This window comes from Pinus tabuliformis, chromosome 8 (genome assembly GCF_031772625.1).
Source record: "Pinus tabuliformis cultivar Carrire ecotype Pingquan chromosome 8, CPIR1, whole genome shotgun sequence".
NCBI classification, from domain to species: Eukaryota; Viridiplantae; Streptophyta; class Pinopsida; order Pinales; family Pinaceae; genus Pinus; species Pinus tabuliformis.
Window position 1 is genome coordinate 1,084,948,134 of NC_142294.1, and position 13,558 is coordinate 1,084,961,691.

At 32.2% G+C, this 13,558-nt stretch overlaps 1 protein-coding gene across 1 annotated transcript; it reads left to right on the top strand.

Annotated features, from left to right (window-relative positions):
- Positions 1–338: 338 nt before the first annotated feature.
- LOC149239115 (uncharacterized) lies at positions 339–710 on the top strand. The gene has a single exon (XM_089369760.1). The coding sequence runs from the start codon at positions 339–341 to the stop codon at positions 708–710; it is 372 nt and encodes a 123-aa protein (XP_089225886.1).
- Positions 711–13,558: the final 12,848 nt, after the last annotated feature.

Here is a 13,558-nt window from a genome sequence, read left to right on the forward strand (position 1 = left end):
TCAATTCCCCGGAGGCGTTATGGAAAAGAACTCAAAGTCTCATAAGAGAAACAATCTTATCGGAAGCTTGGGACCAGGAGGATTGGAAAACTAATGCAGAAGAAAATCGAATTTTAAGGAGGTTAAATATGGAAAAAGGAATGGTGCATCCACAACAGCAAAAAACTTAGAGTATACAGACCCAAAGCCCAGCTGTGTTCATTCGTCTCCAGGAAGGCTTCATCAAACTTAATTTTGACAGAGCATCAAAAGGGAACCCGGGGCCAGCTGGGTATGGAGGGATTTTCAGAGACAGCCAAGGTCAAACCAGGTGGATTTATGCAGATAGAGGAGGTATAATGAGTAACAATGAAGCAGAATTTATGGCTGCCTATCAAGGAATTAGAATTGCAATAAGAAATGGATACATGAAATTAGAAATAGAAGGTGATTCAAATTTAGTAATTGAGACTATCAGAAAATTGAATAATGGGAAGGAATGGGAACAGGTGGCAAAGAGCTGGAGGACGGCGGGTCTAATCCAGGACCTGGCAGAAATTATGAAGCGTATAGACTATAAGATTATCCACCATGTTAGGAGAGAAGGTAATAGAGCTGCAGATTACTTAGCTAACTGGGGCTGTAGCGAATCAGACGGGAAAGTGGATAGCATATGGCAAACTCAGCTGGCAGGACCACGATGGGAGAACTTAAATCTAATCACCAAGTAGGATATTAATGACACGACACAGTTATGATCAAGGCCACATCCAGACCCCGATCGAGGTGGAGAAAAGGGACATGTATAAATAAATGATGGGGGTCAGGGCGTGGTAGTAAAAGACACATCTTAAGACAATCATATCAAGGAATGCAGAGATGGTATGCAGGTGCGGCCGAAACCTAAGACAAGGAAGTGAAAGAATAATGGAGAAGTCAGGGGAGAAGGATGACGACGTTCAGTCGGTGGAGTGCAAGATAGGTGGCGATAAATTTACAGGAGCAGGGGAAGGTATTATAGTAGATAAACTGAGGATTAGAAAGGTGGTGAAGGTAGAGGCTATCTTGTAAAGAATCCCTGGTAACCGTCTCCGAAGAGGGCAAGGGGCAATGGCGGAGAGAGGAAAGAAGGCAGGAGAAAACAATGAAGAGGAAGGTAGACGGATGGGCCAGGAAAAGGATTAGCAGGAAGCTCGGAACGTAAGAAAGAACGTTAAGCAGAGGGCAGAGGAGAAAGAAAGCTTGCAGGAGACCAAAAAACACTAGCTATCCAAAGAAAGAGAGGTAAGGTTTCACAGGATGGAGAAGGAGCAGACGGAAGAAGAAGGAATTTGCGGGGAAGGAAAAATGGAGAACGGCAAGGAAGAGTGGATGGTGAAGGGGACTTTCGAGGTTGGTCAAGGTAGTCAAGGTAACATCAGGGGAAGACCCTCTAGAAGAGGTGAGGGCAGAAGGAGCGGGGGTCGTGGGAGAATTTGGCAAGCAGACCGCTATGAAGCTAAGACGCCACCCCTAAATCGTCAAAACAAAGGTCGACGCACTACAGAGCAGATAGGTCAGTAAGCAGAAAGAGCGTACAATGAAGGGACCAATGTGGAGATAAGAAGAATTATCGAAGAGATGGAGAATAAAGTTCTGCAGGAGGCATTTGATCCAGAAATGGAGGAATGGGGCATTCTTCTTCCAGACCCAGGGAACACAAGGGGGCGTCTATCTCTGTATAAATAGGCTCTGCATATCTATTGGGTTGTGAAGCGTCTTTTAGCAAAATCCATGGAACAGGTCACCGGGGAGATGACAGAAATAGCTCAAGGAATCCCGAACATAAAAAGGGAGCTGAAGAACCTCCAACTTACGCTCCTGATGCAGGACAACCGGCTAGAGGAATTTCAAATTATGTTGAAAAAGACAACTACCGTGTAGCGTAAGGAGGAGATAAAGTCAGATTTCATGGTAGATTGATGTATTATGCTATGTTTTCAAATGAACTTTCTGTTAGGTCTATGAGAAGCAATTTTGTGGACATGTTATGGAACTGTAATAGATGATAGGAATATAGCAATAGTATGTTGGTAGGGTTAAGGTTAAGGTTTAAACCTGGTTAAGTATTTGCATATGTTATAAGCTGACACTCTCAGACTTATGGTGACCTTCAGACCCGGTTTCCCCTCGGGGTGGGTTGAGGTCATCATTAAATGTACATATTCTCTTTTGGTTGTATATAATAGATAAGATCCTATAGTAGCTTACAAAAAAATAATTATAAATAAAAAACCGACCTAAATCTATCTTAATTTTAGATCTCCCAAGCATCTAGAGAGATCAAATCTCGAGTGTAGCACAACCATATAAATTAAATTGGAGATAAATATCAATAGACATCAAAACACTTACTTCATAATATATCTCACATTATTAAAATTAAAAAAAAAAAATTAACTAAATGATAAATACATCATAAAATATTATTATTAATTATAAAAAATTTAATTTATGAATTAAACATATATACATTTAAAATATTTAACTCATAAATTAAATTACAATTATATAAATTAATAATGAATAGTATTAAATAATTAATTGAATAAACATTATTCATTGGCCACTATGTGAAACATTCTATTGAAAAAAGCAGCTCAACATACCACTTATATGAATCGGAGTTGTCTACTAAGGCAAAGGAATTGCCCGGATGGCTAAAAGTGGTCGGAATCCGGGCAAAAAAAATTCAAAAAAACTTGTAGAGGTAGTGTTTGAATTATGTTTTTGATGTTGGAAATGGATTCAACACTATCAAAAACATATAAGACACTTAAAATTTTGAAGTTTAACAACTATAACTTAGATTTCCAAAAATCCTTGCTGGATTTTCTCTAAATATAATTGAAATTCAATAACTTTCCGGGCAACTCCTCCGCCTCATTAGACTACGGCATATGAATCTTGTGATTATGATTACATGTCACATTATTCACTTACCACTATTTTAAACATGCTATTAAAAAAAGCAGCTCAACATACGACATGTAACATAGTTCAAACCAATTTTCGAGGAATGAACGTTTAATGATCTTTGGGATCTTTCCACATGGGCATTGCGAGAATCATATTTAATATTTAATATTTTCCCTTGGGTTGATGGTAACTCTTAATTGAAGAATTATAACCACTAAAATTTCAAAACAAACGTATCTAAAGTCATTAATGATCAATTTACTTCGGACAAGACAGGTGTTTTTATTTTTTATTTTTTCATGTATGGCTCTCATTTTATACCTGACATTATTAATGGTTGTCATTTGATATTCACACTATAAAATATAGTAGCGGATCTGTTGATTCTTATACACATACTTATCTCCATTAGTTATGAAATATATATATATAATATTATAGTTATATATATACTATAATTTTAAAACACTATGAAGGGGAAATCGTATCTCAAGTTATTAATGATCAATTTACTTATGTATATAGCTCTCATTTTATCACTGACATTGTAAATGGCTTCCCTGAGTAGGGGATTCGTTAATTGTTATACATATATGTATTTCTATTAATTATGAAAAATTTGTTCGCTAAATTTTTTTTTTTAATGAGGGAGGCTGGAGCAAGAAGGGTTATTCTTCGCCTTGATGGAGAAATAGAGAAAAAAACTACATGGGATTAGACATCACCTTGAATAATTAGGCATAAGCCTTAGGTCTTTATCAAGGATTGAAAATCACATTTGCAAAGAGTATTTGCCACATAAGTTTTTTTGGTGATTCATTGATTATCATATAAAAATGTCACAAGATGATGGAACATATGGAGAATGATTTTCCTCCAATATATCATTGGATAATGCTCCTTCTAGATAAGTTTGAACATTTTGATCTCTATAATGTAAAAAGGGAAAAAAATCAATAAGCTGATGGGTAGGCTAATATTGGGGTAAATCTGGTCCAAGGAATGCTTATGGAAGATCAAAATAAGCCAAAATAATGTCATATCCCATGAATGTGCTTAATCAAAGGATGATAGTTCCATGGTTATCATTAAGAGGGAATTATGGTCTGACAACCCTCTTAAACATGCTTTTTATCCCAAGATTCACAAGAGCCTCGAAGGACACCAATTTTGGATGAAGGATTCCACTAATCAAGCAATTAGATGGGAATACACAAGGTGTATTGCCAGGTATCAGGACAGGTGGAGTAAATATGACAAGATATTAACTACCCACACTAGGATCAAACCTGGTAGTACAACTTTTGACTGGGAACAACTATCCTTGTTCCTGCGTGCTCTCAATTTGACAGTCATAACAATGGGTCCCCAAGATCAATCTGAGAGAGGGCAAGACACAAGTATTCAATGCGATAAGATCTCCCTTGAAGTTGTCTCGGATCTAGGCAAGAATTTAAACAACCAAATACTCATGTTAAAACTGCAGTTGATTAGCATTAGAGAGAAAAGAGCAGAATACATGACTTCTACAAGTGAAAATGGTTCTAGTAAGTCCCTAGATAACTAGTTGGATGCAATAAAAAATGAGGTCTCGGAGCTGGTTGCTAAAATGGGAGAAAATATAGTGATTGTGGCTCGCTCCCAATTTGTTTTGATATCAAATCAACTTGGTGACGTAAAGAAATACGTGCAGTGCCTGTAGGCAGCAATAGATTTGTTAATCACTAAAGTGGAGAAGTTGGTTTACAAGGTGGATAATGTGGAAGTGTCAGTGGAAACCACTGTCGTTAATGTGTTGAAGGAGGTATTTGGTCTTAGCAAGAATCAAATTGGAGTGGAGGATGAGCAAAAAGTGGAGATGGGCAGTGGAGCCTCAACAAATCCACCATTACATACTATACTAGACGTGGAATAGTCGAAAATGGGGCAAGAAATCATAACGAAATCTCCACCACAAATGGACATTGATCACATTGGAACAAATGGACTTAATGGGAACAAGGAGGAGGGTAGTATGTAGCTTCTTCATCAATTTTAAGTTCCACTATGTTTTGCAATTTGTCATTTTCATTGGAGTTTTTTTAAGAGATCCTACAAGATAAATTTTGTTATATATTTAGTGGAAAAAATTTTGTCTATAGGAAGACTTTGGTTTGAAGACCATAGAAAAAACTCTATTTTTGAATAGAAATGTGCTACATTATTCACTTACCATATATATATATATATATATATATATATATATATATATATATATATATATATATATATATATATATATATATATATATATATATATATATATATTCAACATTAATACATTTACTAAATGTGATACTCCTCTCTCTTCAGTCCAAAAATAAATTAAATTTATTTTCAAGTTCCCACCAAAATCTTAAATTTTTAAGCCATGAGCAACATTAGTACTTACAAATCTTAGTGAACCATACAATAATTTTGTTATTGCTAAACACTCAATTTAAGCATTTCTTAATCGAATTAAATATCCAGATTTCGAAACAACATTTCGAGAGCTTGTATAAACTCTAGAGAAGTGGACTACGCTACCTTTACTGAGAGTACATGACGTTGAGATTGGCACGAACATGTTCCACTGGGCCACACAGTCGCAGTCAGACCTGCAATTTTAAATTTGTTTGGTGTGTGAAGTCATGAAAGCCACTTGTTTCACTTTTGAGTTATAACAGTTAGGGGAGATATGTCTAATGTTGTGTAGGGATCAATAATTGATATAGTATTGGTGCCACCAAACCACTAGAAGTTGAGACTTCAAGTGCAACCAATATTTAAATAAAAATAAATAACATTAAGTGCAAATATGTCTTAATTTATGTCTAAAATTTCCCAAAACATTGACTTGGCCCACAACTGTCCATAAATAGTATCTTAATAATTAAGAACATACAGATAAATCTAAGCATCACATCTGCATTGAAGAGGCCCAAGACGTTGCTAAGGTTAGTCATTTCCATCATCATAAATTGAGGGAGGCCCTAGAAATTGAAAAAAGACCCAATAATTTGAATAGAGATGATGGTCGGAATATTAGTACAAGTTGGGTCTAGGTATTAGCATCCATTTTATAGTATTTGTTGTTGATTTATTCTTCATTAGAGTTTATTTTCTTGATCCTTTGTGTTTTTTTATGTATTTTATTATCCTATTTGGCCTTAACTCCTTTTAGTATTTTTGTTATTTGTTTAATGAGCCTGAGCCTCATATTTTATTTTTGACCCCATTTTATTTATTGATTATTTTTTCTTTACATATATATATGTTTCTATTTTTATTTATTTATTCCTATATATATATATATATATATATATATATATATATTGACTTGTGTATATTTTTGTTTTATTTTATTTTATTTCCATTAGTTATTTTATTTATCTAATGATCTTGTCTCGATTAGTGTCTTCACTCGTTTTTATAATTTTTGATTCCCCTCCTTTAAAGTTTGACTTTGATTATTTATTTGTTTATTTTAAAAACTAGCTATTCAATATAGTGGTTACTTATTAATATTTGTTTTCAATAAATTAATAAACTAATATCACAGTTTAAATATTATTTTTCAAAAACTAGTAATATTTGGTTTTAATAAATTAATAAACTAATATCATTATTTAAATATTATTTTTCAAACTAGTAATATTTGGTTTTAACAAATTAATTTAAATATTATTTTTGAAAAACTAGCCGTTTAATATAGTCGTTACCTATTAATATTTTTAATAAATCAATGAAATAATATCATTATTTAAATATTTTTTTTCAAAAACTAGCCGTTTAATATAGTCGTTACATATTAATATTTTAATAAATTAATAAAATAATATCATTATTTAAATATTATTTTTCAAGAACTAGTAATATTTGGTTTTAATAAATTAATTTAAATATTATTTTTCAAAAACTAGTCGTTTAATATAGTTGTTACCTATTAATATTTTTAATAAATTAATGAAATAATATCATTATTTAAATATATTTTTTCAAAAACTATCCGTTTAATATAATCATTACTTAATAATATTCGTTTTTAATATACTAATAAATTAATATAATAATTTAAACACTATTGTTCAAATATAGTCGTTACTTGAAATTATGTCTCTACATTGCTCTCTATTTAAGCCTTTGCCATGGTCTTCGTCTTCATCTGGTCCTAATGATGAACCACACTTGTTGGTTCGAAACACGTCGGCCAAAAGATTCTCTCATGTGATTTCTACCAAAAGACTTTGTTTAGTACAAATCATATTGACCCAACTAGAAAATAGATAAAACTATAAATCCTTCCAAAATGGTCTATTCCAAAAGTACAAAGTAGCACTCACTTCAACCCCCACTCATCAAAACTGAACTTATGTATCCCAAATAAATATCCATACCTGCACATAATAGAGGTGAATGTATGTTAATCATAACTATTTGTTGTTCAACATTTAAACCCACTGTGTTCAATAGATAACACCCAACCCAATAACAATTAAACCCACTATGTTCAATGAATGACATCCAATGCAATAACTTCAATAAATGACACCCAACCGATTCTATTTCCCATTAAAACATATCAAACCACATGGATCAACAAAAAACAAATTCTCATCCATTGGATCACATCCAATTAAATTCAGATCACACATTCAAAATGAAGCCATTGCAATCCATGTCCATCCTTGCCACCAATTAAATTCAAGTGCAAAAAACTATAAAATAAGTTCAACCACTGCTGAAGTTGCATGTTTAACATTTAAACTATTCACCAGCCATAGAGACAAAGCATTACAGAAAAATTGACAGTATATTCAAGTTAGCTACTTCAATTACATCACTTTTTTCTTACAGTTTTATTCATTTCTCACAGTTTTTATTTTAGTTCTTACAGTTTCATTTTCATGAATTTTTTTCTTTCTTTCTATTTTTCTACATTTTGAATACTTTTAAAGTTGATTGGAAAATATGACACAACCATAATGAAGAGTATTGGCTAGTATGGCTAGATACAGATGAAAAGGAACAGAACTTGTGGAGATAAACTTTAAATTGAACTTACAATTACAATTACATATTTTAATTCAAATAACAGTTTCTAAAAAAGAACTAAATCGGATCAACATCTTAACCAGAAAGGCCACTTTGTTTAGTTGAAATTCCTAGGATGTCTGTGAGTGTCTATAAAAGTGTCAGACTTTACAGTTTTCAACATTTAAGGATTAAATATGGTTGAAACAATTGTAAGCCAATGAACTTTATAACTAGGTCCAAGAACACAGCTAAGGCTACTCTCAAAAACCAAATGAAAGAGAGAATTTGTCAGATTTGCGTTGTCTGGATTGGGATTGCATGGTGTCATTTCACCATCCCTTGGTAGCCTTTCATTATTACACACTCTGGATATTTTCAAGAACAATTTGACAGGAAGAATTCCAACGAAGATTAAGCAGTTAAAGGCGTTGGGAGTTCTCAACCTCACCTTTAATTTTCTCTATGGTTATATTCCAAAAGCACTATGTAATTGTGCAAAGTTTTAATTGATCTGATTCTCAGTAAACAAATTGGTAGGGAGTGTACCAACAAAAATTGGTCATCTAGTCCAGTTGGAACAACTCTGCCTGAGAAACAATAATCTTAGTGGAAGTATTCCAACTTCTCTGAGCAACTACACCTCTCTCTAGGTGTGTTCCATTGGATACAATGATCTCACTAGTTCAATCTCCTCTCTACCGTAAATCTTGCTGAAAATAACATGATGGGTAGCATACCTGAAACTATTGGCAATTTGTCTCGTCTCATATACCTAAATCTTGCTCAAAATAACTTTATTGATAGAATACCTCAAGCCATAAGAAAATTGAGACAGCTGAACACCTTAAATTTAGGGGCAAACAATCTAATTGGAAAAATACCAAAGGGCATTGCCACTTTGAACCATCTTCAACAACTTTTTGTAAACAAAAATCATTTTATATCTACAATTCCAAAAGGCATAGGAAAACTTCATTCTTTTACAAAATTATTTTTGAATTCAAACAACATTTATGGGAACATTCCTAAAAGTATTAGCGATTTGGTTTCACTTTAACAAGTATATATATCTGAAAACAATCTGGAGGGACCAATCCTATATCATATTGGCCAATGTGTGCGATTATAAATGTTAGGTTTGTCCAGAAACAAGTTGAATGGAAATATTCCTTCATCTTTAGGTAGTTGTAAATCTATGAGGAATTTATAACTGCACCAAAACAACTTGTCTGGGATATTGCCACAAATTTTAAGTAAAGGTACTACTTTCCAAAGGTTAAAGGTGTTAGAAAACAAGCTGAGTGGAAATCTAGAAATAAGATTTCTAATTTGTATGGAAGTTCTCTCTACTTATTCTAATAACTTCTTTAGCCCAATGTACCCAACTTCAACTGCTAGATTTAAGCAAAAATAGAATAACGAGTTAGCTACCTAGCTACCTTGTAACCTTGTATGAATTAAGAGTTTTAAGTGTTGATTATTTAGATGTTTCATCTAATGAGCTCTATGGAAGAATCCCACTAAGAACATAGCTTTACACTTTCAACACTACTTCATTTCAAATAAACAAATGTTTATGTGGTTTACCTTTACAAATATGCATGGAAAAAGAAAAACAGTTTATAAAAAGAACTAAACCAGATCAACATCTTAACTAGAAAGATCACTCTGTTTAATTCAAATTCCTAGGATGTCTGTGAGTGTCTCGAAAAGGGTCAAACTTTACAGTTTTCAACATTTAAGGAATAAATTTAATTGAAATAGCAGTAAGCCAATGCACTTTATAACTAGGTCCAAGAACACAGCTAAGGCTACCCTCAGCAGCTGGAAACAACTTGCAAAATTACCATCTCTTCCCAATCCAAACCTACGATGTATGTGGTCACTATGAATAACAATAATGACAAACATGAGTCTAAACAAATTAATTCAAACAACAATAACTACCAAATCAACATCGTAACCAAAAAAGGAACCAAGCGACACTTTTTTTAGTTGAAATTCCTCTTAGAGCTTCCTTCACATCTAAAGAGTGTTAGCTATAGGAATAATAATAACATTGACATTAGGTCTCTAAGTTGCCAAAGAACACAAATGAGAATTCAAGGATAGCCCCAAAGAAAACAAGCAATGCAGAAGTACCTGAAGCATTACAGTGAAAAATAAGTAGAGGGGTCTATTCATAGTACCAGAAAGCGAAAACCTATGGAAAACAAGCAATGCAGAAGTTTATGAAGCATTACAGTTAACAATAAGTAGATGGCTCTACTCAGATGACAAGAATGTAGAAATCCAAACGATCGTTTATGCAAATTCAATACTAAAAATATGCAAATATGTGAGTAGAGGCAGACATGGTACTTAGAGACCTAATGAAACTAAACAATATTGACAAACATGAGGCTAAATAATTTAATTTAAATAACAACTTATAAAAAAGAACTAAACTCACTGTTTATAAAATAACAGTTGCAATTCCTAGGATATCTGTGAGTGTCTCCAAAAGTGTCAGACTTTACAATTTTCAACATTTAAGGATTAAATTTAATTGAAAAATAGTAAGCCAGTGCACTTTATAACTAGGTCCAAGAACATAGCCAAGGCTACCCTTAACAGCCAAACAACTTGCAAAATTACCATCTCTCCCCAATCCAGAACTAGGAACAGAGCGAAGGCTACCCTTAGTAGCCAAACAACTTGCAAAATTACCATCTCTCCCCAATCCAGACCTAGGATGTCTGTAGTCACTGTGAATAACAAAAATGACAAAGATGAGTCTAAACAAATTAATTCAAACAGCAATAACTACCAAATCAACATCTTAACCAAAAAAGGAACTAGGTGACACTTTTTATAGTTAACGAATTTCAACTATAAAATGTATGTGTTAAAAAAGTCTAGGTAATTACGTAATGCACACAGATGCATTAAAAGTGACTTAATATATTGGGACTAGATTTAACATCCTCACCTCTCAATAAAAAAATATTTAACAAAAAGACTCGACCAATTAAACTATCACTAAAAACTTATATAATAAAAATATATATTTTTTTAATTTTATAAGTTAAAAAAATTAATAATTTTATAATACTAAAAAATTATAATTATAATATTAATATAATTAATTATATTTTTCAAACCTCATAATAATATTTTCCCCCTTTCACCGCAACAAAATCCCACTTTCCATACATTTTTTCACTCTAGACCTCCACATATATTTAGTATTTTTTTTCGCGTGCGGAAGGCAATCCATAACCTTGTCTACACACTTGATTCCTTGTACATAGGGATGTGTTGTACTCAGATATCTTTTTCATATTGAGTTGCTCATTAGTGAATTGTTTTGACTATAATGTCAAAAGATATTAAGATGGTTGTTTTTAAAAGTAAATATAATATATTGCAAGCTATGATTAATACTAAAATAAAAAGGAAGAAGTCACTGTTACTCAGGAAGAAGTCACTGTTACTCAATTAACATAAAAATCAACAATGTCACTGTAAGGAAATATTTGAAATGCAAATGAAAATTAGAAAATTTCTAAAATTCTTATAACTTTTAATTTTTATAATATTAAAAAATTTGGAAAAAAATTCTTTTTAATTTTACTATAAATACTGATATTAAATTTTAATTTTAAAATATTTGTTACACTATTGATTATATCAATTTTTCAGATTTACAATAATAAAAGCTATAATAATTTACGAAACATTTTAATTTAAAAAATTTTAAGTTTTTCAGTAACAAAAACTATGATAAAAACATTTTAATTAAAAAAATTAGTATAATTTTTTTTTTAATCTAAATAATTTATTTAAATAATAAAACTAAAAACAAAAACTCTTATAAAAAATCTAAACTGGGTTTATGCGAGAAACTCTTCTGGTTATTTATTGCTCAGGTCGGTTTACGATTTCACATCGACATAGCAACAATGTCGAGATGAAGATTGAAATGTGATTGATAGTTGCTCATAACAGGTTGCGATTATGATGGGTTTAGGAATTTGATAGTTTTCTGCCAATATTTTTCTAAAATTTGATAATTTTGGTATATTTCAAGAATATTTTTATATTTTTAAATTTGATAATAAGAATAGAAATCAATTAACTCCTCTCTTCTCTCTTTGACTCTCGGATGAGAGAGAGATTCCCAAATCTACGTTCCACATAAATCCAAAAGTTCAGCAATCACAGTCACATAGTATGAGGAATCTAGAGTGAAGGTTTAAAATGAGTATGAGAGGCTTGATACTCGGAGGAGAATAAAGGATTCAGGGTGTGCGGAATTTGATAGCGCTCCGGGGTATAACACACTGGGGATGAAGATGGTAATGAGGAATTTGACCCCACACATTGGAGGTAAAGGTGGGTAGGTGGAATTTGATAGTTATGGGGTCATAACAGATTCAGGACTCAAATAAATAGTTGCTTGGTTCAAGCCCGTAGGCCATGGCGCTATGTGAAATTCGTTATATAACCGTCTTCATTCAACAGTAATTCAATAAATAAATTTACTCGTCTAGTTTATACATTTACATGATTCATCTTTACCATTTGAAAGAAGGATTTTGATGGTTGTGTAATTTTTTATATATATATTTGAGAGGGAAATTACCCCTCGCAAAGATACATATGCTGCATAGTTCAATGTAAAAAGTTCAAACGTTCAATATCACAAGAATGAGGATCCACCAACCACTCCAACGAGGAGCAAAGTAATTTGCTATGTTGTTACTAAATTGAGGAAAATCAAACCTAATTAATATGAAAATTCCTAATTAATATGAAAATTAGAAAAATTCAATCAGTGTACTCTTACTTGATTTTAGGTCAATTTATTCTATTTTTCAATTCAAGGTTTTGTTAATTATTTATTTAGTATGAAACTATTGACAAAGAATGAAAATGAAAAAGTGGAGTCAGATTACTTTTCTCAATATTTAAAATATATAAATAAATTACACTGTAAACATCAATGGAATAGAACTGAAGTCAAACTGAAAACTGAATTGTCTATGATGCCTAGCAGACAATAGAATTAAATGTGATGACACCTAGCTATGAGATTAATAACTCAACATCCCTTCTTAATCAGAAATGTTAAAAGTGGAGGCACTTATAATGCCTAATTGTTCTTTTTGAAATTCAAATACATTCTTGTCCAATGGTTTTATGAAAATATGGGCATGCTCATCCTTGGAACCACAAAAAAATAAGTACAATGTTGTCACATACCCGGTAACCTCGCATGTCAAAGTAATATGTTAGAATTTTTTTATACAATTACCACAAGTAATTAATCAATTCACAACTCCACAAATCATCACTAACCATTAGATATACTATTCATTAGTACATCAAGCAAATTGCCATCAAAGACAGTAAGTTTCATAAACATGGCGTAGCTTTAACCATCACTGTAATAACACAAACTGTCTTATGAATCCATGCATCCATTTCTTGATATCCTTAACCATTTTAGATAATCATGTATTAAGACATTATGGTTGTCACATCAAATAAAGAACCATCATCATAAAGGACCCATCAT